The sequence below is a fragment of the Lagopus muta genome, chromosome 1, assembly GCF_023343835.1.
Source record: "Lagopus muta isolate bLagMut1 chromosome 1, bLagMut1 primary, whole genome shotgun sequence".
In the NCBI taxonomy this organism is placed as follows: Eukaryota; Metazoa; Chordata; class Aves; order Galliformes; family Phasianidae; genus Lagopus; species Lagopus muta.
This window is the reverse complement of record NC_064433.1, coordinates 78,745,842-78,772,353: the sequence shown is the minus strand read 5'-3', so window position 1 is coordinate 78,772,353 and position 26,512 is coordinate 78,745,842. Positions and strand designations below refer to the sequence as shown.

General features: G+C 41.2%; 1 protein-coding gene across 1 annotated transcript in view; it reads right to left on the bottom strand.

Annotated features, from left to right (window-relative positions):
- Positions 1–413: 413 nt before the first annotated feature.
- The window catches only part of TBX15 (T-box transcription factor 15), an 89,211-nt gene continuing 63,112 nt past the window's right edge, over positions 414–26,512 (bottom strand). The window contains exons 4-8 of the mRNA XM_048951932.1: positions 25,689–25,860; positions 25,146–25,313; positions 21,641–21,705; positions 15,672–15,769; positions 414–2,612 (exon numbers count right to left, since the gene is read on the bottom strand). Of these exons, the coding sequence (XP_048807889.1) occupies positions 1,828–2,612; positions 15,672–15,769; positions 21,641–21,705; positions 25,146–25,313; positions 25,689–25,860 (1,288 nt within the window). The 3' untranslated portion in view covers positions 414–1,827. The remainder of the gene's footprint in view (positions 2,613–15,671; positions 15,770–21,640; positions 21,706–25,145; positions 25,314–25,688; positions 25,861–26,512) is intronic.

Here is a 26,512-nt window from a genome sequence, read left to right as displayed (position 1 = left end):
TCTACTGTAAATAGTGCTCCTGGGAATGTTTATTAATTACTTGAGCTGATAGACTGCTCGAGAGAGTTGTGCATATTGCAGGAGATCTGATTATGATCAATATTTAAGTTATATAAAGCATCAAGAATTTATTTAGGTCCTCCTGGGAAACAAATTTCTGGGCTGGTAGTTGCAGAACAGTATTTCTGACTGCTAACACTCCTCTTGAGTGATCTGCCCCAATACAAATCCATGCAGATGCCTGCATTCTCTTTAAACACTGTATGTGGACTTCACCTCAACTTCATATTTTTAATTCCTCTTATAGTGAAAGCATGCATGGCAGTACTTTGAAAACTTAGGTCTCTAGAAAACTGTTAAAGAAACCTCACAGACAAAAATGAAAAAAACAAAAATAAAAAACACAAAAGGAACAATTGCAAAGATTTATTTAGCGCATTCTGTGCTTGGCACTTAGAAACAGAGTTCCGTGCATAGGGCAAATCTTTATACACCTTTTTCTTCATACATATTTTACATACCATTTTTATTGCCCTCTTTTATATTCATAATATTGACTCCCCCACTAGGCATATAAATACATTTATCTACAACACCTCACAACAAATCTCAATAATATCTGTATTCTGTTACTTGGTATTTGCATTTTCACACAACTTAAATGCATAGCTTGCACCAAGCTACAATTGTTTTCTTATTTTTAAAGGATTTGAAGGAAAAAAAAAAAGAAAAAAGAAAAAAAAAACAGAAGAAAATAAAACATAAAAGAAAGTTGGTTAAACAGAGATCCCATGGCAGGCAGGAGGTTGGAGAATACTCGACCTCATTGTTACTGAAATGCTATTGGTTTTCTATGGCAATTCTTACATGCAAGGTGAGGGAGGCCAGTTGTACTGCTGCAGAGCAGAGCGCTCATTTCTCATTGTTCTTCCCCATGAGTTCAGTCTGGAGAGTTTCCTCCCATTGAGTTGAGTGCTACAAGACACATGTTCCCCACAGAGGCTTTTGTTCTTTTGGCTTGAGTACATCCCTTTAGGGAATGTCAGTAAGAGCTGATCTCCTTCTCCCCCTGTGCATCTTTGCCAAGATGCTTGTGTGAAGCTTCCAACCCTGCTCGTGTCTGAGACTCACTTACGAGTTAAAATTTTTCTCTCTCCTCTCTCTCATCTCTGTCTGCAGACTGAGTACTGGTAGGCTCGACCCTCAAAAAGAAAACACTGGTCGAGCAGAGCTGCAATGAAAGTACAGAAACCTCTTTAGGAAGAGAAGCTCCAACTCAGCAGTGTCATTGCTGTGCTACAGTAGAAGGAGCCATAGGTCACTGATGGCTTCAGAAACAGGCTGAGCTGCTTCAGCAGCCAGGGACAGTTCAGGAAGGGAAAGGCCTTTAAAGCTTTGGCCCATCATGGGCAGTACAGCTTCAGGACAAAGTCTTGGGAGACTGCCTTTCTTCAACACTCAGAGAAGACGGTGCAAGGAAATGGCTCTCTCAACACCGAGAGCTCACACTAGCTGAGAGTTAATGCATAAACTGTATATTTGGTTTCTTCACTCCAGCTTCTCATTAAAGTCCTGCCCTTCTCTTTGCAGTGTCCAGAAGGAGCAGACACTCCACACCAGGTCCAGAGGCCCTGGATTTCAACAATGGCTGTCAATGAAGGTTTTCCACGAGATTTGGTGTTGCATACCTAGATGGTTTGTGTTCTAATTTATCATTACAATGCTAGTTTCTCTATAAGTTTGAAGGCCAAAAGGTACTAGGATGGTTTTATCCATGGAAACAATGCAGGTCCAATTGCCTTCCATGCCGAGGAGAGGCACTGCTGGTTAGACCATGTGCACAGACATTTGTGAGGAAGAGCCCTGAACGGCACCATACTGTCTGTTGTCACAGGCATTGGCTGTCTGCTGGTTGCTGGAGGGAGGGCTGATCATGTGCATCCCATGATCCATCCCTGTGGAAAGGTATTGCCTCTCTCCAAAGGCCCCACTGGATGGGGAAGAGCAGAGTAAAGTGCTTTGGGAAGTGGTGAGTTTTTCCGGGCTTGCTGCCAGCCTTGGGGAAGCAGGGAAATTGTATCCATAGAGGTTGTAGGGATTGTGCAGGGAGAAGGCATTGTAGGAGCTCTGCTGCATGTGGCTGCCACCAAACATGTGTGAAGAAGAAGAACTGGATGCAGGATTGCCTGCTTGCATGACATACTGAAACTGGGAGCTGGGGAAGGACCCCAACTGGCTGCTGTAGGCCTCCATCTTGCTGTTGCTGGGCAGAGAAGAAGGAGTTGGCATTCCTGAGATCAAAGATGGAGTCCTCTGAGGCATGAAGCTTTCGGAGGGCTGTGAGGCGGAAGCAGTGCCACTCTGCAGCCGGTTGTAGCCACTGTCGCCCAGCCCTGGGTAGCTCTGCAGGGCAGCCATGTTGCTTCTGGCACATGGAGGGTAGTCAGACAGGTTGAGGTTGCAAAGCTGACTCTCCCGGCAACCAACATTGAAAGTGTTGGGGGCCAGATGGAAGGCTGGAGGGGAGCAGGATGGAGAGAGAAGGTGAGAGGAAGCAGAGGGTGATGGAGTCCCTGTGCTGGAGGTTGTTGGGGAGGTGCCAGTGCTGCCTCCTGCAAAACAAAACACATGGGAAGATGTTCAGAGCCTGAAATCACATGTGCAAAACAAGACAGTCTCATTAAGAAACAGCTTAGTTTAATAAAAAAACAAGGGTGGTAAAATGGCCGCTGGAAAACTTAGTCCCTCTTGGCAAGGGCCTTCACTTTATTAATAGCATCCCTTGGTTTTTCATGCTGTTTTGTGTTGTGATTTTGTTGTTCTGGGGCGTTTTCTTCCCTTTTGAAATACGAGATGGAAGCAAGCATGCCAGAGAGCATTACAGGGTGGAGGAAAAATCTGCAAGGTAGCATTGCTCCATCATTCAAAAAATCTGCTTTGTCTCCTCTCCTGGACTCCAGGAAGACCACCAGTCAGCAATCTGTATGGCCCTGCTGCAAAAATGCTTTATCATACTCTCCAGGGGCTTGTGGCAGGAAGTGGCTGAAAACATGTTGGACTTCTGCACTGTTCAACAGTTTTCTTAGATGGCTCATGGTGCAGTAGTGCTGATTTAAGCCATAAGTAACACAAGGAACACTGGAACACTGGACAGAGTTTTGAGCTACAGTCCGTCCCACAAAGCTGATAAAGGGGGTATGTAAAGATTTTAACTCATGTGTTTTAACTTTAAAAATGATTCCATATATTGTATCACTGATGTTAACAAAATATTGATATTCACGCATGTCAGTATTATCAATATGCTATACACTATTTATTTGACAAATGGTACAGTTAATTAGCTCACACAGCATGGATATTCACATGTTCTGGCCCAGAGAAAAGAGTACTACGTAATACCACCAAGAACAGTAACTAACTGAAGGTAAGTGATATGAATAACCTGGTGGCACAATTCTGAGATTCTGAGGGGTAATTATTGTCAAGATTATTGTCAAGATAGAGAAAGCTTCTTTGCTCAAATAAACCTTTGCTTCTCCACTAAATGGAATGCTGATATCTAGTGTGATTTTTTTTAATTAATAATTTTTAATTTTTTTTTTGGTTGAATGTGTCTCTCTGCATGATTGTCCATTTCTGTGTTAGAGAGCTAACTCTGAAGATTCTTATAAAAGGAGCAAAGAGATGCTGGTGAAGTGAGTGGATCAGAGGAATAAGGGAAACTAGAATGACAGCTGTTAAGGCAGCATTTTGGAAAGGCTTTAAGATGACAGGTGAGACACTAAGGGAATGGAAAAGAGGGTGGTAGAGTGGGCGACTCAAATTTAGCCAAGGCAAAGATTGTACATTATTAGTCCAAAGTAAGAGACAGCTTTCTCTTGTGATGTGGAAACAAAAAACGGAAGGGTTTTAAGAACCATCTAGGTCTGCTACTAAACAGGAGAGAGACTGAATAAAGGAGATGGGGTGATGTCTGAGGTGATTAAGAGGTGCAGTAGAAAACGATCAGACTATGTCTGATTCTTCCTAACGGATCTAGTGTTAAACAGAGTAGGATATAATGGTAAAAACGGAGTTTTGAGAAATTAGTATTTGTGGGTTTTTATTGTTGTTGTTGTTTTGTTTGTTTGTTTGAAACACAAGCCAGAAATAAGAAGAAGCCTTGGATAAGCACAGCCTGGATTGGCTGCAATGAGTCAGGGAGAAACAGGAAACCTTGTGTTTCTATGATGCTAAGTCAAAGTAATCATTCCCATTATCAGTCATAGGAATGAATGCTTATTGCTAAACCACAGACTCTTTTGTCATTTATTCAGAAGACTAGCAGAGAAGCATTGCATCAAATCTGTTATAATTAATGTGAAAATTTCAAATTTCAAATAGCATTGTGGATTTTCTATATTTCTTTCTTGATAACACTGAGATGCTCAAACCTGCTAGTGTACTGTAGCTCCAGAGTTCAAAGACCTTTTGTGTTTAAAAGACCTTTTTGAGTTTATAATTATGTATTGTTTACAAAAAGTGCAATTCTCTGCTTTGTTTAAAATCTCTAACAGATTATCTCCAGCTAATTTTGTGTCATAGGTTAAGAAGTTACATCCTTTCTCCCCATCTTTCTGCTACAGGTTGTCAAAACTGCAGCAAAACCAGCAGAAGAAAGTGAGTCCTCCCACACATTTTTATTGAAGGTGAGTTTGATCTCAAGTATACCATTATAGATACATATTTTCCTGTTATGTTGTCCCTACAGTAAAGAGGGTAACCTCTGACAGAGGACAAGAAGACAGCTGAGTTCATGTATATCATCAGTCTATCAAAATACAGAGGTCACATAATCATAAACCTAATGCAGTTCAGAAATGTATTTAATCCAGAGATAATCATTGACTTGATTCTTTACACCACGTATTTCATGAACAAACTTTGGACTGTGATTAATTTGTTGACAGTGTCTGGAGAATAAGTAAAAATACATATTTTAATGATCTGCTTGAAATGTAATACGCAGAATAAATCTCCATTTCAGTCTGCCATTATCTTTTAGTTAACCTGAGAAAACTATACAAGAAAGGAGTACACACTTCAAGTTCAATTGTTACCTTGAATATTAGGTTTTAAATATCTTTAAATAATATTAAAGGAGACTGATTCTGAGGTACGCATATGCAAGGATTTGGCTCCAGAGCAGGAGTAAGGATAGATCCCTAATTAATAAATTCAAGGGTTACTGAATGGTTCAAAAACTGAAACTCTGAACTGCATATTTCAGGTTACCCCATAGGGGTACTACAGTGATTCTGCTCTTAATTATCATCACTATTCGCAGGCCAACAGAATAAAAGTCTGAAGTGACAACACAGTAATTATGAAACACTCAAGGTAAAAAAGAACTTTACCTCTGTAATTTTATCATGATAAGAAAGTGAAAGATCTATCAGCAGAAACAAATGCCAGACATTGTGACTTGCTTTCTCAAAAGCTTTGCTGTAAATGTCAACCATTAAGAACACGATATACCAAACTTCTACTGCAATAGAGCAAGTGCAGAATATTGAAGTTTCTGATCACTTGCAGAATAATCTTTACACCCTTTATGGAATAGAAAACACTAAAAAGCAAGGCCCATCTCAGCTCATCTTCTTTAGAATTCAAATAGCTATATTCTGCTCTTAGTAATATTTTCGATTCATATTTTCTGGAATTATGGGCAAAATGCAACCTGGACTTTTGTGAAGTTATAGCTTGGACTGTAGCTGTTATGAAGTCAGACAAATATGTGTAGAGATGGCAGCAAGCCCAGATAATATATCCACACCATACTGCAGTCTCAGATGTACAGATGTGCATGTCATTTTAATGGAAGGCGTGGACACAAACCAATCTAGTTAAACTGATACACAAGGATATGCTTAGGAATGGATTAAGTAAACTGAAACCACATTTAGGCAAGAACAAAATGAATCTGAATGATTCTCCTCTGTTTCTTTTCTCTACCCACTATTGCCCATGGAAATAATTGCCATTATTTACATCGTTTACCACTGATGCCATGGTACTCCTGTCCTCCATGCTTACTATGATTCTAAAGTTGTTAGTTACCATTGCATATGGTCTTCAGACCATTTCTGGCACTGTGTATCATGTCCAGAGGTTAATCAAGCCCTGGTACCATCCTGAAAGGAGCCTGCTCTTTGTCTGAGCATACAAGTGATGATAAATTTGATTTTAAAGGGACAGAACCATTTCCAAAGACAGAAGGTAGAGAAAGATTTTGTGCAAGATCAAAATTTGTAAACTGGAATGAGTAGTAAGAAATGATGGGTGAGATGGGAAGATGTGAAGTGGACTGAAAATATGGTGAAAGAGAAACACCATAGAGGGTGACTTGTAAAAGAAAATATTCTTATCCACACCACAGTTCCCTCCTCTTGTTAACTAGATACAGAAATATGAGTTGTACACCCTAATTGAATACCTGTGCACAAGAATTAGGAAAGCACTACAATTTCTCATCTGGATAACAACTGTCATTAAAGTTTCATCTTAAGTAGCTTATAACCAGCCTTTGCTTCCTGTCACATGCTTCCTTAAGTCTTAGTAATGTACTGCATTTCCACATGCTTTTGCTTTTACCTACGCTGAGCTTGTGTTCAGGATAATTTCAAGATAAACTGCAAACCCAGACACAACCAGTTCAAGAGTATGATGTGCTTTACAAGGAGGGCCAACAGTGCTCCTGAAGCACTCAGCATGCCAGGACATCCAAAAAGAAAAGGGACAAGTTTTGCACTATAGTGTAGTTGGAAAACACATCTGCCAGTAGCCAGTATTAGCCAAGTGAGCCTCTGGCAAGAGGGAGGTAAAGAGGAGAGTATCAGAGCCAAGGGAGTCTGAAACAATTGTTCATGGAAAATCTTCTGGTATCTCTCTTACGAATGACATCACAGTAGCCAACTGACCCACAACTTATCTCAATGTTCTTTATCTGAAAGATGCACATAAATCACACTTTGGACTCCAGTGCAGCATACATTCCTTGCTAGTGTTTCCAGACATCAATTGATTCCATCACCTGCAGTTCTTCCATGCAAACCACTTGGTCCCTGAAATGCTTATTTAATGCACAGGAAGAGAACAAACACTAGCTGAAGCTGTAGTCAGCACAAGAATGGCTGAGCACCAAGTACATGCCCTGTACAATAGCAGAGTCTCATCAGACAACTGCACAAAAGAGCACTGCTGATCATTCTCCTGGAGGATCATTCTCCACAGCTCCTTCTCTAATATGTTGACATCCTCACCAGCCAACAGGCATGTGTCTGAGCTCCTGAGAGCATGAGAGGGGAACTGTAGCCACTAGTCTCTGCCTCGTAGTTCTCCTCATGGTGCTTTGATTGAGCTAATAAGTCCTCTTGAGAGGCAGTTTATATTCAGTCTGGCACACATAACAGCTAACGCAGTTATCCAGCTTTCCAAATGGAGCTGGCCGGGAGCTGGCATGTGTCTGGCCAGCACCAAAACAGACTTAGGTACCTATCCATGCAGACATACTCTTAGTTACTTCTGAATGGTCTGGACATCTATGCATACATAAAAGGATTTTCTAAAGCATGGGAGAACCTAACCCTTCACAGATTTTCATAATATCCTGCTCTTGGACAGAACAGTAAATTAATGTGATGATATGCATGCAGAAAAATGTATTAGAACAAAGAAGTAAATTTTCTTTCCTATTGTGTATTCACATGTGAATATACCCTAAGTGTAGCTTAAGAAACATACACTTCATCTTCCAATTTACTGTACCTTTGGTGGCTGAACAAAAATGAAGTACTAGTCCAAAGGTGGAAAACTAAGGTGCTTATGAGGAAAAGATTGTACAGATTGCCAGGAGGTCTTACTGATTATGAGGCCAGATGGTACCATTCTCATCACCTGATCTCATGTTCTTGAAGATCCAGGCCCAGCACAAGCCTGGATCTATTCCCACTTCAAGAACACAGACCTCAGTTCTGCTGTTTTTGGTTTTTTTTCTCTAGAGTCCTTGGCCAATTATCAAATTATGCAACTGCTGGTAAAATGTTTTAAAGGCCAAAATGGGCCCCAGAAGTAATTTCATGCTGAATTGCTGTATTGGTAGGGCAAACATTAAGAGTATTTTCTAGTTCTTAGAGATGTGACTTAGCACAAAAAGGATGGCTACTGCAATATGGTAAAGTGCACAACACCTAGGAATGAAAGGAAAGTATCCTGAAGGTTGTTAAATCACAGAGAAAGATACTTTATAAATATGGCTCAAATTACGGGAATCTGTGGACTTAATGGTTAAATCTACAACAACTCTGATTAATACTTTTCTTTAGCTCTTATGAACTCTGTAACTCAAATTGGACAGTCAGCAAGTTAGAGATAATACTTGCTTTAGTTATCCTCCAAGATAAAAAAAAATTCAAAATCCTATGTTGAAAATCATAATTTTTTTTCTAATGTGGACAAGCAATCCACAAAACTATAGTCTAGGACTTCTGATTTTCATTCCCTTCTGTATTCAGAGCATGAGGAGAATTTTCCCAAAAGAGACAACTTCCCCTTCCTGTTCCCTATAGACTATCTTTAGGACAGTGGGTTTTGTTTCTCACAAAAGTACAGTTTTCTAGGGCCAGTTTCGCAGAGTCTCAGGAGAAGACTTACAGGATGTGGCTTTGTTCTGTGCGTAGACTGCTGAAGAGCAGATTTTATACCACATACGTAATATATACATCAGCTCCTACAGAAATGTTTTCTTTTTCTTTTCTTCAGGTGCGGGCATCAAATGGACCAGTACTAGAGATTGATAATGCCCCCAGTTTAGTCGAGAAAATTACCAGTGATAATTATGCACTGTTTCTCACCTTTGCAACTATCTTTGATAGCTGATGTCTGTGTCATGGAATGGAAGCTACACCAGGAGACAACGTATAAGAAAGTGTGCAGAAAAGGATTCTCTGTGACAGAAACCCTTGTGAAAATCATCACAGTGGCAACTAATTTTGAAAAAAGATGCTGCTGCCAATTTGCAACTGAGATTAACTGACATCCTGGTGACTTCTTTGGTGGTGACAAATGTGAACTGAATTGAGAACCTTTTTTTCCATTCCTGATGGAGTGTGCTTTGGTCCAAAACAGGCATTGGAAGCTCCAGGACTTTCAACAGTAAAAACTACAGTAAAAACCCATAAAACCCCATAAACACACTGTGGTTCGAATTTCTGAATCGAGGAAAAAATGTCAGCATTGTGTCAAGCTCAAGGTACACAGCATATTCTATTTGTAAGAAAACATGACACTCTGAGGAAATTGTGCAGACTTTCAAAGTATTATTGCTCCTTTTCATTCATGTGAAATCTGATCAAGATTAACGGAATAATAGAAAATTAGGCATCAGCAATTAGGCTTCAGGGTAAAAACCTCTCTGAAATAATAAATTGTTCCGTGTTCCTTTCAGGTCATCAAGGAGTGGCAAAAACTTTGACTCACAGACCTCATGTTACATCTGGGAACGTATTTTAACTATGGAAGATGAGATCTTGGATCACCAGCAACACCCCTTCCCTGAAGAAAAACTGGCTGCTTTTCTACCAGGATGGAGCTGGAACCATTTGTTCTCTGTTGCTTCGTTCAGATGAGGCAATCTACTGGCCATCTGAAGTATGGAGCTGAAACCAAAACTTGATCCCAATAACTCTGGCAACAACTATTCAGTTTCCAATCCCCTCTCAAAAGATTCAAGAGGATAATTGAGACCAAACCTGTATGTCTGACCTCTGCCAACAGCCTGGTCCATTCACAATTTATTTCCAAAGGGAAGCAGCCTCCAAATTATCTTGGTGGCACTGCTGAAAGAACCGATGGTTGCAGTCAGGAGGCAAGTGACCAAGCAGATGCATTCATGGGTTGTCCAGCTTCCTTTGACATCAGCAGCTTCACTCTCTTGGGAGACACTGTTTTGGGGTTCTGGAATCTCAGATAAAGCCAAAAGGATCTTCCTGCCTCCAAATGCCTCTGAAGTCAAGTTCTGGAGGGCTCAGTCTGGTCTGTGCTTGACACCAATACATATATGTGCATTCATGATTTTGTTTGCAGGTGGGTGCAATCAGGTTGGCTCTCTGAACATGATACCCAGCAAGAACAGTATATCAAAGGAGAAACTAGTAACAAGCAGTACAGACAAACCTTGACACTGCCTGCAGAATCAGGGTAACGCTTACAGACAGAGAAGCTGGAAAATCAACAACACCGCTGTCCAGACTGTCTCCCATCTGCTAATGTATCATGCAGTGAGTCCACTTGGACTGTTACTACACAGCTTCTGCTACTACAAGAAAATTTTGCTCTTATACAGCAGTAAATGAGTGGATTGAACCTGTTCCATACAGAGGAGAGGGATCCTTTTGTGCATATCCTTGTCAGCACAAGACTACAGTGTTACGATAATCTCTCTCAGAGGGAGATGGTAGAACTGTATTCAAATGCCACTTTGCATACACATGCTGCTCTATGCTATCAGCAACAGCTCTCTTGCCAGAGAGGAGTGCACTATTTTGCCTCTGGTCTTCCCATTTAGAACACTTCTAAGCTTGTGATGCTAAGATCAACAGTCATTCATGACAATTTCATGGGCTGCCTAATAGGTGCCGACGTACAAAACTGACGTAAGCATCATACATTTCTGCTGTGCAAGCTCTGCATTTTTCTGTCAGACTTTGCCATAGTATAGCGTTTCCTTCCTCAAAGCCTTAACAAAATGCCTGGACATAGTGGTGATAGCACGGTGGTGATAGGTGGATGGTTGGATTAGATGATCTTAGTGGTCTTTCCATTTAATGATTCTATGATTCTATACTTGAGATTCCCAGGGCAAGATCAACAGAAATATTCAATCTGATAAAGAACAGGTTGAATTTACTGAAAGGAAGTGGTGAGGAAACTCAGCAAAAGTACCCTCAACTGAGGAAACACAATTTAAAAAGAAAGCCTTTAGACTTCAGCACTTGGAGCTTGACACTTGGGGGTTTGGTGTATATGTATCAAAACAGTGATTTAACAGACAAGTCACATTTTATGTACTGTAATCTTATTGATAAATCACATCATGTGACTCTCTTACTTGACCTGAACTCCTGCTTGGGAGGTTATTCTTTTCACCAGTTGCCGAGATACATTTGATTTAACTTTTTGCCTAAGTCATCAGCTCTTATAGAGAGGTTCCAATGCTGAACTGGAAGTAGTTGTAGTACTGTCGCAGTGTCTTTCCAGTCCCTGTGTCCTGGCAAAAATTACAGTCATTGATAGCAATCTGCTCATCTCAGCATCTTGTGGGAAACTATATATCGTATGGGAGCCAGCACTGGCTCTTTTTACTCTTGGAAAGTGACACAATCCAGAGTTACTGGAACTCCTATTTTCTTATCCCCCTCCTCTTCTTTTTTCTTAATGTACCCTGTTAAAATCGAGAAACTGAGCCACATACTTTTAATAATGAGAATCTGGAGAAAGTTCAAGCTAAATTTTGAAAATATATTCCAATTAAAGTCTTTAATAGATTCTTGGCTTTCCCCACATCTCATTGCCATGTGCATTCAATAATCCCAAGCCCCCTTTTTCCCTACTAATAAGTAGACTACAGAGTGGTTGACATCATTCTCCAGAAGGTCAGCCTTTCCTGAACTGCTGTTTTCTGAGCATCTGTAAGGCTCTTTTTGGGGGAACTTTTTTAAACTACTATCTTGAGTTCTGCTGTGATACTGTCAAAAACAGTACTTGCCGTAGTAAAGCTGTGGTGACTTTTGCATTATGTGGTCCAAAAGAGATTATATGCTCAGGCCAGGAAGGTTCACTAACAGAAATGGCATGTTCTTCTCTTTGGTAGGATGACACAGTGGTAACAGAGCTATGGAGACTTACTGATGTGTTTTACTACACTGGAAATACATGGAAGTAAAGTTTGTGTGCTGCTAGTACCAGTCACCAGACATCTGTGTGAGTGGTTGTGTTATCAGGCTCTCCAGCTTGTGTGGCAGCTGAAACCTATCATTGTGTAAATCAGAAAGTTATTTAATCCCTGTATGAAACAGCTGCATCCAATGCTCTGGGTATTGATTCTCTGTGTCATCGTGGCCCTTGCTCAACATATAGCTAGGGCCAAATGAATGAGCAAAACTCTCAGATGCATGTTAAACAAGAGAAAAGCTGATGTGGAAAAAATTATAATACCTTTAGATAATTGTATCATGTAGTGTATCTGGAATACTCTGTGCAAACATGTTTTTAAAGAAATGATTAAGGATACAGAAAACCTTCCAATAGAAGAGAAATAAAATGAAAATTGTCTCTGCTCATGGTGAGAAGCACAGATAAGGGACATAAAAATCTAAAACAATTAATTGTGTGAAGAAGATAGATGGGAGGGAACTTGTGTCCTGCTTATCTCATTACCTCCCCAAAAAGGAATGAAACATTCAGCTAGAATTGAAAAGCCAGAGCCACCTGAAAGAAGTGTTTCACACAGTTTTGCCATGAAAACATGGAAACCACAGTTACAAGATTCTAGTGAGTGCCAGGAAGTTACCACATATTCTTTTCTCTGCAAGATAGCATTGGCCATAAGCATTTCAGTTCTTTATGTTCTTTTTGATTGACTATGCAAACTGAGCTTCCATTCTCAGCGATCTGCTTCAGCCAATAAATCATTCTAATTTTTTTCCTCTTAACTGATTTCTTTCTACCCTCAAAAATATTTGCAGTAGAAGACAGTATTATAGTGTTTGCAGCCAGGAAATTTTCTCCCAACTGCTTCCCAATATTTTCTTTTTTCTACAACAAGGATAATATGTCCCTGTTTATCACTGCTCATCCACCATGACCTCCAAATCTTTGTCAGTGCCAATGCTTTCCAGCTCACTCTATAGTTATGTACACCCTACATTTTGTTCCTAGGCACTTGATATTGTATCTGGCTGTACTTAGACCCACAATTTCTTTGAATGCATGCAGGTTACCAAGCAATCCCTACCCTTCATACTTTCATCCCCATCAGCACTGCTGGCATTGAAGTCTTTATGAGATTTTTATCTTTTAGCAAATGTGTGGTTTTACTTGTTTCCAGACTGGTTAGTCCACAAAATAGTCTCCACAGAAAAACACTGAGACTGTCCTCTCAGGTTGGTGTTTTCACATTTGTCATCAGGTTTCCTATTTAATCATCAGCTTTGAGCTTGACCTGCTACTCATTCCTTCATATGTACAAACTTTTTCAAGCTGGCATTAAGCTAAATGCTCTAAAAATCTTTCACAGCTATCCAGTTATTTCTAACAGTCAAAGTTCCACCCCAGTCAGGAAATTTGGTTAGATTTGTCTGACAAATCTGTTTTGGAAAAGGCAGATAAAACATTTATTTCATAAAAAAGCATACCAAAGGGCAAAAGAAAAGATAAGAATCCATAATAATCCTCAACATGTAAAAATCCAGATAAAAAACAGAAAATACACCATATTTACACTGCTAAAGTCCCAAGCTTCTGTCTCAGAAAGCATCATTTTTCCTACCACAGTAAGGGGTACTCATCCATAGAAAATCAGGGCTGAATTCCACAGTCTCTGCAGGGAATCTATTCCTGCACTCTGCTAGACTTCATGCAACTGGAGCCTGTTATTTCTTCTATCCAGCACAGACAGCATTTTATTTCAGTGCCATTGTGTCCTCCCTCTCTCTCTTCCAGCCTGAACAACTACAACTTGCTCCTCATTTATGGTATCTCTTCCTAGGCACAAGGCCATTTTTACTGCCTTCATTTCAACTCAGTGCAGTAGATGTGCACTTCTCAAGCTGCAATGGACACATCTAGGCATCATGTAAAGCCACAGCAGAGAGAAGGGGGAAGGACAATACACACATTCCCAAAGTCTCCTGTAACCCCAAGGCAGTTTACTACAGCCAGCCCTGGAGCAGTCCTTGATGGTGCTGGATGTCAGCAGCTGATTTTCTTCTCATAGCCAGGAATTAAAATAGAGTGTGTTTGTACCTTAGCTTTGCACCTACAGCTGAGGACAGGGTTCAGCATGTCAAAGGAATCACTGGAAAGAGGAGCACTACAGTGCAGGGAGTATTTCAGATGCACCAACTTGGGGCTGTTTCATTTGACTAAATAAAGAGCTTAAGAGCACTCACTGTTTTCTAGTGAATTATGAAGTTTTGAGACCAGCCTGTGGACACAGCTTTATTTAGGGCTGCCCTGCTCTCACTGAACCGTAGTGCAGTGGTGGTGGTCTGCACAGAGCTGGCTGGTCACAGGGTACTGGCTCGCTTCCTGGCTTTTCAGCTGCCAAACTATATTAAAACAAGCTAAAAATACATTAAATATTTTCCTTTCCTAATATTACCTTACCACGTAAGCGAGAGCTGGACTTGCCACTAGGATGTTATCTGATAACCACTGGGAGGGGAGGGAGCCATGTGAGCCCGGACAGGAGGTGAGCTGGGCCAGCCGGCTGCCAGAGGAGAGAGGCTGCTCCAGCAAGGATGACCAGGAGGAGAGGTTGTTATGTTTCTATTTAGGTGGGTGATGAAAACCACTCTGAATCCCCGCTTTAACCCATCTCTGACCGCACACCCCACCACAAATGCTCCTTGATGCACACCTCTGAGCTTCTGCAGAACATCTCCTGCCCCCCATACTCTGCTGGATCCCCAGCGGGCAGCCCCCAGCCTCTCTCTGGAGCAGAACACATCATCTCCAGGTGGATCCAAGGTCTGGAGGGAAGATTTGGTTTGAAGTCCAGCTCAAACTAGAGAGGCCAGAGAATGTGCTCTGCTACACCTGGCACCCATTTATTTCTGACTCTTTAACCTCGCAGGTGTCACATCTAAAGATACTTTTACTTTGTTTCTTTTGTTGTGTTTATATCAAGGGGAAAAAGTAATAGGTTGCAGTGATACCTCTGTTCCCAGTGATGACTGTGTTTTTAACTAGAAAAAAACTACAAAAAAGTCATTGGGTGAATCCTATCAGCACAAAATAAAAACGATGTTACAGCCTGAAACTGGAGATGAAAGCCCTGTTTAACAAATGAAGGATATAAAGGGTAGAAGCTATGAAAAGACACAGCATGAACAACTGCAAAACACTTGGGCTACCCAATAACTCTTCCCATCCTCATATTAACAGAAAGTCTCTCCATAAAGGCTCCTGGGTTTTGCAAGTGAGGCAGTGTGATCCTGGGGGAGGTGTGCATATTTCTGGCCTCCTGGAGCTCCCACAGGACACAGACTTCTTCCCCTTGTGTTTCCGCACAAATGGCAAACTCTAACTATAAATGATGATCAGTGCATTTGATATGGTGGGTCATTGCCTCTGTCTGTCTTTGTTTTTAACTCAAGCCACGTTATGCATGTGGACTAGTTTATCCAATGCTGCACTCCTTCCTACTCCATGTTTGAGCTCTGAGGACACCAAGGAGGTGAGACAGCTGCATTGCAACTCACAATGTACAGCCGACCCAATGTCTCCTAGCTGCCATACACCCTCCCTGTGCCCTTTCATAGCCATCAAGAGTTCAGCAAGGTGTGAAAAACAGAGCATGTCGTAGCTCTTGTATTCTCTTCTGCTTTGCACATCCTTTGTAGACTCACCTTGCTGCTTCTGCATGGTGGTGAAATCCTCAAAGGTGAGGGTGCGCACAGGAGGCCTCCAGAAGGCGTAGGTCTCCATGATGGCCTCCAGCCCCGTCCTGCAGGATGGAATAAAGCAAGAAGAACATCAATCAGCCAGCAAGGTTACTGGCATAGGAAAAAAGTGCTCTGGGTCTGCAAGTGGCCACCAAAAGGCCACCTTGACAACTGTGAATTCTTCCAGCAAGCCTTTCTGTGCAGGTGCTGGCTGCTTCAGTAGAATAATTTCCCCATTTCAAGAACTTCCATAAATCCTAATGGTCTTCCAGTACCTTTTTGTTTTTTAACAAGGACCCTTAACTTCCATTTTGCTTCACAGGGGACAAATGACAGGCCCTCAAAGCACACTTACACACTTATAGAAGTGGCTTAAACACTTTATGGAAGCAAGCTGTCATATATACAAACATGGGAGATCAGAGATTAATCCTACAGAATCTGAGAGGGTTTTTATGAATGAACCTTCCCTGTCACTTCCCATTTCTGGACACTGTTCTGAAGGGCTTTTGGAAGACATCCAAAGGAGAATCTTGTTGGTTTTGTATTTTGACCAGAAATGCAGTAAGAGGCTTTTTATAAAAAGGTCAGTGGCTTCTCTGCTTTGGGTCCATAACTCACTACAGTGACAGTACCAAAGAGAAAAAGCCAAAAATCAAGTGAGAACAGCTTTTCCTCTTAAAGGGCTGGAGTCTCCAGTTTGTGGGGTTTTTTTCTACTGCAAAGTGTTAGCACTGCTGGAAGTCTCTAACTCCACAGGCTCATTGAGAACATAGATGCATTACCAACTGAGGACCCTCTCGGCTCTTTATGAGACAGTATCCTGAGGTTTCTTCCTAGGAAAAATTCCCCGCTGTGGACACTGAACCTTGCTCTGTTCCCAAGGCCTCTCCTTGCCTACTTTCCTGCAGGAGGTTATATCCCTTGCACTGGCTTAACACAACTAGAGATGCTTTGTCAAATGTGAGACCATATCCCCTTTCAATGCAAAAGGCTCTAACATCCCCAGAGCCTCTCATCAGATGTTGAGCTGATACTGGAGCTGCCTTTTGCTTCTGAAAATGTCTTTCTGCACGTGCCTCCTCTTGCTCAGTTAACTTTCCAAAGTCTCCCCGGAAGCTCAGATGCTTTAAATACATTGGAGTTGGCAAACCAAACTCTGTATTTTAAGAGGAGGTTTAGAAGAGAGGTTGTTGCATGGTGTTTATTAGCTGCTAAGCTGTTAGAAGTAAAAACAGAAGACATCTCTGCATAGCAATCTCACACTAGCACTGAGCACATTACAACAAAACTATCTGGTTAATACAGCAGACTCTGCCAGCTCATGGAGCTTGGAGACAACGAGGCAGTGCTGAGTGTGAGCCCATCTGCTAAGCCAGGCTCTGTGTGCAAAAAGCAACTCAGGCTGCCGGAACACTCCCAGGATTTCCTCTGCCACACACGTGCAGACTCCAGCTGCTTCTCAGCACAGCCAGAAGGAGACTGATGCCTCTCTGCAGTCTCATGAAATGATCCCCAGCCCAAATGCTGAGGGAGGACTTTCTGGGACCGTTTATCCTGGAAGCATAAAATGTCCTGCTGCTCGTGAAGGTCTTTTCCAGCCTAAATAATTCTACTCCAAGCCAGTTAAATCCAGCCCCTAATGGGCTTTGGTCAAAGGAAGCATTAAGCTGTTGCCCCTGCATCATTTACAACTCAGACTGACACAAAGTTTATGCTTCCTAGCAATTAGAGTTTTCAGTCTACAGCTCACTCATGTACTTTATTATTTGTATTTCTAAAGAAAAAAAGAAAAGAGAGAGAGAGAATAGTCAGGAGATAATAAAAGAAGAAATAAAAGTAGAAATCGGAAATAAATTACTTCTTTCAGGGACTGGACTCAACTCTTTCTGTAACTGAGGATACCAGGGAATGAGGGATGCCACTGGGGACCCCTCTCCTCACAGACCTCCACCATAGGATAGGAAGAGAACACCCTCCTAGTCACAAGTGGAGTGCAATCCTGTGTGTATCATTCTCTACAGGGAAAAGCAATCCACAGTTTGCCAATGGAGAGACATTTTGTAACAGCAGTGAATGTTTAAAAAAAACTCTTTTCGGAATTTCTGAAATTCTCAGCAGTTTCTTTTGGTCTTTGGTGAATATTGCTTGTACCAAATGTGCTGAAATTACCCATGTGGCATCCACTTTCTCTTCCAAAAAAAAAAAAAAAAAGCTCTGAAAAACTGACTTTAAATTGCCTATCAGGCCATAAACGCTCCCCTCTCACAACAACTTTATGAAGGAAGTAAGAAAGTATAAGAAGAGGACTTGCTGCCAGCTTTGTTTTAATAAGGTCTGTCCTTTAAAAGGTATCCAAAATTCGCTCTCTCTTTTTCATCCATTTTTTTTAAATTATTTTGAGTGCTATAAAGTTTTAATAATAGGCAATAAATGAAACAGTTCCATTGTCTGAAAAATGAAAAAAGATGTACGAGCTATCTGTGCATGTCCATAATCCATCCCATATGGCTGACCTTGCCATTCCTGCTGCATGCGGGATACAGGTCATCATTTCATTGTTCACAAGGGAGGCCAAACCACTGGCTCCAAGCATCCTCCTGACTCTCCTATCCTAAAAAGCTCTAAAAGCACTTCCAACACAAACAGCTTTTATTCACCTCAGCTGCCCATATCTGAAAAGAAAGTGTTGTTGCTTGCCTTCAGCTTTGCTTTTTTTTCATCCATCGCCCCATTGGGTTTCCAGTCTGTCTCTCCTTCTAGCTTTCTCCAGCATATGGAGCTCCCCTAAGCATCCCACCATCAGATGAACTCTACTCAGTCTCCAAAAATAAGCTCTGTGGTATTAAGCCTACACCACTAAACATTTGGCTAGCTGATCTCTGTATGTCAAAAATGCTATTTCTCAATCTCTTGAAGTTCAGGAAAACAAACAAGTAATAGCTGGCTCTTAAGTACACTGCCCTATTAGAGAAGAACCTCTTCTATGTTGGTGTCCTTTTTCCACCGAGCCCAGATCTTTTGTTTCACTTTTACAAAAGTTTCATTAAGAGGTAACTAAGCCTAGGCTTCCTGACTCAAGCTAGCACTGTAACCTATCAAAGCTGATGGCTAGATTGTTGAACAGCATTGGTTAATATTGTTTCAGTGTTCAAAGTCTTCAAAAAAGTTCAGCTGCTGAGCTATTTCCATCCTTCCCTCTGAAATACTTCACTGCTCCCTCTCCCAGCCCAAGCACTGCAAAAGAAGGCAACCATGCAAACAGCTGAGGGGTATCTAAGAGGAGATGCACAACAAGATCACTCCCTCAGAAGGATAAAGGTAGTTATGTTGTGATGGGGGTCCCCCAGAGCAGCAGGTTTTTAATGCACTCTTGTACTAATGAAGACAGACCTCACTCATAAGGAAACGTACAGAAAAGCTGCAAGCTGATCCAAGTGAAAGATTTAAAATGGAATTTAATTTAAAAAATAACCGACCCTACTACACTGTAATTTATGCAGCAAGCAAGAACAGCAAGCAATAAGATATGATTGAATAAGAAGGGAGGGAAAATCATCCCTCTTTGTTTTGTGGAAAAGCCTCAACACAAAGAAGAAAGGCAGTGCCTTACAGAAGTGACCTAAGATTTCACTTTGCTCTGTTTTTCCCCGTGTTTGGATTTTCTTTATCATTTGCTGGCAAACTCTACCTATGACTGTGGTTCAGCACCCTGATGTGGCTGGGTTGCCCTGGAGCAGTCCCAGGTATTCTGTGGCCTCTCCTGCTACCAGATTGTTGGGTTCTTCTTAAGATCTCACACAGAAACCCCTTTGGACAGATACACTCCTGCTTCACAAATTGTGCCTTTCTTCAATTACCCCACATTTTCAGTGGGACATTCTCCAGCTACAGCCTGGTGCACTGTAGCTGACCAGAGATGTGAGGATGCAGGAAGATGCAGAGTATCATGATTGTTAAACTAATTGGCAAGTGATGGGATTTAAATTAATTAGGGGAAGAGGAGGCATTCAGCACAGTTAAGAAAAATCCCATTTCATCAATCCTTTCTACACGTAGCTTGGTTCTTACTGATTTTCTCCCTCCTACATGTACACCTATGTATGTGTGCCCCTGAGAGGTAGCATTTGAGCATCCCAGTATCCTCCACTAGCTGACAGCAGCAGTACAATCTTCGCCAGACCACTGCTTGTGAGGCAGGCGCCTGGCTGCTTATATATGCTTGCAAATACCTTTGCCTGTTTTTTCTTCCTAAAGCCTCAGGCTCCTTTCTTTGATGTGTAATACCTTAAAGATTTTAATTCCTCTTTACATCAGCAGAGAGCCTTACTGAGCCTTCCCCACAGCTGCAGCCATGTAGCAATTTCCTGCCCTTTCTTAAATCAATGAGCTACAAAGATCAGTAATTCCCAACCTTTTCAGGAAACTGTCCAAATTCACTGGGCTTGGACCTTATTAATGCCTTCCATGTTCATCTAGCCCACCATGGACCTGGAACTGCATCAATCCCTCTTCTGAGCCCAGCCTCCAGTGCAGCTGCAGCTGCACACAGGGAAGACCTTGTACAGGGGCATATGCTATTTCCCCCACGCAGGGATGGAGGGAAGAGTAAAAGGCATGTGTACCCTAAATATCAGAATTAATACTCTTGATGGGGATTAAATAAGGGTTGGAATGTCTTTTCACAAAGCAGCTTTGAGATGGAACCTAGAAAGTTCTCTGGGTGAGTAGGATATCTCCTCTGTGAAGGTGTATTTAAATGGGTGATTGAAAACACAGGGAGTTGCTCACTCATTGAAGGCTTCCAAGGCAAACCATGAATGAAATAGTAGTTCTGGTGAAAGCACTCAAGAGGATCATGCAAGTAAAGACTGAATCATGATGCCCATGGGGGCAGCAAATGTAGGCGGTGAATGCAACTTGTGCTCTGGTGTGCACACTCAGAGCCTTGCTTTACAACCCTAGTGCTCTTGTAATATAGTCATATATGTTCAATTTCATCATTAATTTATTGTTAAAAGCCTTTGTCATGCTGATTTAAAGGATGCCCACATCATTTGTAAAACTGAAATATTAAGGTTTATTACATACTGTTGGAATTGTGCATGGCACCATGTTGTGTTCTCCTAATACAAAAGGTATTTCAATTAAAGTTTCTGTTTTTACACTGATCTGTTAAAACACAAAGTATTCTAAGTAGTGTTTAAGGTGTTCTATTTAATCTTTTCATAAAAATCCAGACAAAATTTAGTAGCATAAAGTGAAAAAGTTTGACATCATCAGAGAAAAATTGAAATGTTTCAAAACTAGAACATTGATGCCCTGTTATCCTGAAACCCTATCAAAAAGTCACTCTTGTCTTCTGATATAAAGCAAGCATTTGTGCTCCAAATTTTGGAATTTCCTGTGAAAATTAAAAGATGAATCTATCTTATAAACCAGACTCAGAAAATACCCTGAAGAATAGGGATTATGGAAAAGATGCAGGCATGAAAGTGAATATTTAATTAAAGATCCAACAGCAAAAATACACAGTCACAGAAAAAGAAAATGTAAAGGAGGAAATTGATGCTGTCTTGACAGGTCTAATAGTATCCAAAACCCTCTCCTGGGCTTGGGTTTGGGGACTGCAAGACCAAAGTTTCCCTCTACTTTCAGGCAGAAAGAAGAGCAGCACTAGAGGAAGCTTCTGAAAAGAAACAAGTCAGTCCATCTGGCTGGCCTGGAAAGTATTTTCAAAGGAAACCATCATTACTGTGTCTGTTTAGGCAAAGTAAACAGTTTTCTGGATCCTCCAAGAATCAGTCTAAGGCAAACTGCTCTTGTAAAACTGAGGTAGTGTTGGAAAATGCCACCTTTGGTTCTTAGATACATGCCCTGTGCACTCATCAAGGAGAGAGATCAGTTTGGATGCGCAAAAAATCTCCCCTTACCTGTTCCTCCCAGAATCTCTGAAGCCTTTAGCGAAAGGGTTTCTGTCAATTTTTAATCTGGTGATCTACAGAAGAAGAATAAGAGAATTAGCGGATCTCCTCAAAAAAATATTTTTCTTTCAACAAATTAAAATTATGGATGATTACCACTCTTTCCCAAGACACCTGTATGACTACCTTTTGCATGTTTTGCCACAGATTTATGTTAAAGTCACCCTTCACTGTCTATGAGTAGACTATCAATTTAGCAAATGAGTGGTGCAGCACCAGGAAACCTGCCTTTGCTCTTTGTCTCTGAACATTTGCTGAGCATAGCACTGGAGATAAGAGGCTATTCCCAAAGGAGAAGCCCTAGGAGCTGCAGTCCATCAACAGTCCCACATTTCAGGAAGCAGGCACACCATTTGCATTTGGGTGGCACTAGGTGTATCCGTGCCCCATCATTACCAGTTCCCAACAGCTGGATGCACTCATGGGCCTTCAAGCAGTGCTGAGGAGAAAAGGCCAGGCAAAGTGCAGCCTACAGTCTCCTAAAGACAGCAACTGGCCACCTGATCACATGCACAGCTGCTGTGCTGCTCAGCATCTGGGTGGCCTTCAAGGAATTGCTGTTGTGGAAACCATTTTTTTTTCCCTTCTCTTAACAAAGAAAATAGCTGGACAGTGCTTTTTTTTCCTTCCTTCCTTCCTTCCTTCCTTCCTTCCTTCCTTCCTTCCTTCCTTCCTTCCTTCCTTCCTTCCTTCCTTCCTTCCTTCCTTCCTTCCTTCCTTCCTTCCTTCCTTCCTTTCCTTCTTTCACAGAATTTCCGTGTTGTCAAGAATGGAAAACAATATTGAGATACCAACTTTGCATTCAGTGGTATCGTGCTCCCTAACCTGGTACAGCACAAGAGCTTCCCTGGGTCAACCTCACTTTGTTCCATACACGCTGGCTCTGAAAAGAAAGATCTCCAGAAGATCCTGCTGAATTCGAGGTGCTTTTGCTGAAACTGCCCAAAAAGGACTAGTTTAATATAGACTGACCTAAAATGGGCTTGCAGGTGTCTTTCTTCTGTCAGAATCAAGCCCTTACTTCTGGATATTAGCTTCAGATATGGAATGTAGTTCCTATTTTTGCAGAAGCTTAATTTGTGAACTTAATTTCCGCTAGGCTGATTTTGCAGCTGTCCTGGGACTTGTGCGTACAGAGACAGAAATGTTCTGTGGAGTATGGAGTTACAGTAGAGGGAATCCCTGTGGTGGTGGCTCTGCTAACATTTTACAACTGTTTCCAGAGATGCTTCTCCCAGTAAGGCAAAGTTTTACAGCCACTGGAGGGCAAGTGCATAGATTCAGTGGATTTAAATTTATTTTTAATAAAAAAGCTTTTTCATTCCACCAGTATCTCCTTTACTGCTGCTAGAAAAATACCCCAAAAAATGTTTCTGAAAAAATAAAACACAAATGTTTGGAATTCAGAGATGATAGGAAGAAATTTCAATGCTTTCTTTACAGTAAAGTGGGTTACAGAGTTCCTCCTTTCCCTCTTGCAGATAGTGTCTTATACATCTGATCATCAGAAAAAAATGACAACATTTGAAAACCTGTCATTTCTTCTCATTTCTTCTTCTTCCTCTATCTTTTTCCTGTGTTTGGTCTACAATTAAAGTGTACTGAGTACAAGTGTACAGGTGTGAGAGGAAGAGTAGAAAATTACAAGTGCTACAATGGTAGTGAATCCACCATGGTAGTGAAATGTTTGTGTTTTTTTCTCTGCTGGAATAGTTTATTCCATTTTGGATCCTGTTTGAAGCCAATTTGAGGGGATTGGACTAAGAAAAAATTAGGAATAGGTAAAAGCAGTCACAGGAACACTGCTCTTATATGTTACAAAACAAAAACTTTGTAAAAATTTGCTGGCTAATTGTGAGCTGATTTGAATGACTGTCCAAGAGTACTAAGTACACTGCTGTCCAATGAGTTCATGAGGTCACTTTCCAAAAGTTCAGATGGCAGCACAGAGAGATGTTTGCCTTACCATTTCTGATTCAAGCTTCCTATGGAATTTATGGAAGAAAATTGTGTAAATTATTCTCCCAACAGGCTTTATAACAGATTATTTTTCTTCTAAAGTTGCTTGTGCCATCATTCCATCCTGTGACAGTTCCTTGTCCTCTCAGCTCAAATCTCAAATCTTATTATTTGTACTCTCAAATCTCATCATTTACACAGCAAAAAGCATAATCAACTGAGATTTTGTTTGTCATTGCTGGGAAAAAATTACCTTATGCTGAATTTTTAATGCCATCACAACAATGCCACCCCCCCTGTTCCCCCCCCTGCCAAGGAAGAGTATGGCAGGAATAGGAAATGAGGTGTACATCTCATCTGAGAATAAGACAAAGAGTACGTGTACATGATCAAGCTGAGCATGCAGAGCCTAAAGCAGGGCAAGGTGGTATGAAGACTGGGGGAATGGCTGAGGCAAAGGTGGCTGACAAATAAGCAACACATGAGAAAAGTGCAAAGGGAATGGATGGATATAAGGAGCTCTCAGCATCTACAGTGACCATACCTGCAGAAGCAATGAAGCAGACAACCTCCTCCTTCAAAAGCTTGGACACCTCATTTCAAGAGGACAGTGATGGAGAAAAGGCAGGCAGCCTGTGGAATCCACAGGCCAGCCCTTTCCAAAACTTCATGATTTGCTACAGCCTCAAATGCATATTTTTTTCAAATGCTCATGTTTTCCTAATAATTATTTTCCTCTTAAAGATATCTTATATTTTGAGAAGATATGAAATTCTGTAATCAAATACTAGTGTGGACTACATTTACAGTTTTGGGTGCCAAGAAGTCTAGTTCAAGAAAAAGGGCAGATCTGTCACAGAGTTCCTGCAGTCAACACTTCTGCAGAAAGAATCCCACTGCAACAATACATTTTCCTTATATCTGGATTCAGTAGTAATTCTCTAGTGTGGAAATTACAGGATCAGAATCTAATGTGAATTATGCATGAGAATTTTATTTAGTGTGCAATAAATAGACTGCTGTTGCTCATACTCAAAGGCTTCTTCTGTCAGCAAACTGCTGATGTTCCTTTTCTTAGAAGCTTCTACCTTCACTGTTGTGAAAAATAAAGTTTTCTCTGTGAAATAATGGATCTGAAGTGGTTGCACTGCTTCAAAATTGCAGTCTGGACAGGAGAATGGAGTTTGAACCACAAGGTGGCAAGGAAAGTGAACAAAATACATACCTCTGTGGCTTATCTCATCTAGTTATTTTTACAGTAAAAGTGACAGGCATCTTATCTCCAAGATGGATGTCTGGGTAGATACCTTGTGTTTATTGGCTACCTCACAGCAAGCATTTTATTTTTGTACAGAAAATTACAGTGAGCTTGTAAGCTGGACACATTTATTTAGCCATATTTCTTGGAGAAATTAATGACTCACAAACACAGAAAGCATACCAATGCCTTTATGAACATCCCACATACAAGAAGCTTGAAGGCACACAGCTTTACCTGTTGATTCTGGTAGGCTGTCACTGTGGTAAAGACAGTCTCAGGGAAGTTGAAGGTTTTCACCCCGTCTCCTGAGGGAACTGGCTTCGTTGGAGAAAGATCACTGCTGAAATCCTTGCGGATGACGTGAACACGAGGCTGGTACTTATGCATTGAATGTAAAATTATCTGAAGCAGAAAAAAAGAGGAGGGATTTTTTTTTTTTCCTAAAAATTCTTCACTACATCCATAGGTACAAGGACACAGAGATGGAGTGAGGATAATACAAATAGACCTACTCTTGTCTTATAAGTGCATATGATACAAACATCAGTTGATTTGTCAAATTGGACTGTTTGAAAGAGAAATGGGCTTGTTACTTTAAAGGGACAAGAACCATCTGAGGAATAGCACTGAAGTAGGGAAAAAAATCTCTACAACCATGGGAAGTGTCTACATGTGTGGCCACCAGGACGGGGGCATTAGAGCAACAGCATCACTCTCTTCTGATTCTGGGATGAGCAAGGCTGGGAAACTATGGACTAAGATTAGCTTGTGACTTACATGTCCTTGATCATCAAGTTCATTGTTGGTCAGCTTGAGCTTGTCAAAACTGACCACCTGCCTCATCCAGGTGTCTCCAGAAGCCAATGAGTCCGGGTGGATGTAAACCCTTGGGGGCACTGGAGAGTCGGCATTGCCAGCCACCATCCATTTGGAGCTGTGGTACACATACCTGAAAGAGAAAGAGGTGATGGCTAAGAAAAATTGTCACTCAGTCATTGGAAGAACATTTCCAGAGTTCTCCCTCTCCTGCCACCCTACCGCACACACTCCAAGCACTCATTTGCAGTCAGGGGGGAATGTGCTTTATTGCAACCTCCTACCTTCTAAATGAAAGCCAGATTACCTCTGAGCCACTTGTTCAGACTTTATTCCTTATTAAAACCACCTTCACAGTTATTTTCCCTGTAAAACTCTGCCACATGTGCCTCCTTAACTCCTTAACCCTCTCTGAGCCAGAGTAAGAGGACAGAAAATAGTAAATAATGCTCTCTCTGAAAATCACAGAATCACAGAATTACAGAATGTCAGGGATTGGAATGGACCTTGAAAGATCACCTAGTCCAGTCCCCCTGCCAGAGCAATAACACCTAGATTAGGTCACACAGGAACATATTCAGGTGAGTTTTGAATATTGAGAAATGATCTGTGATCTCTGGAAATCTGCACTGACTGCCATGCCAGACTGTACAAAACATGTATTTATCCAAAAAGGCCAAAATCCTCTGGATACCACCAGAACAACTGATAAAAAAAGAATTTCTCATTTAAAATACAGTGAAATATGAAATTCCATTTAGTATAACCAATGTCAGGATCAGAGG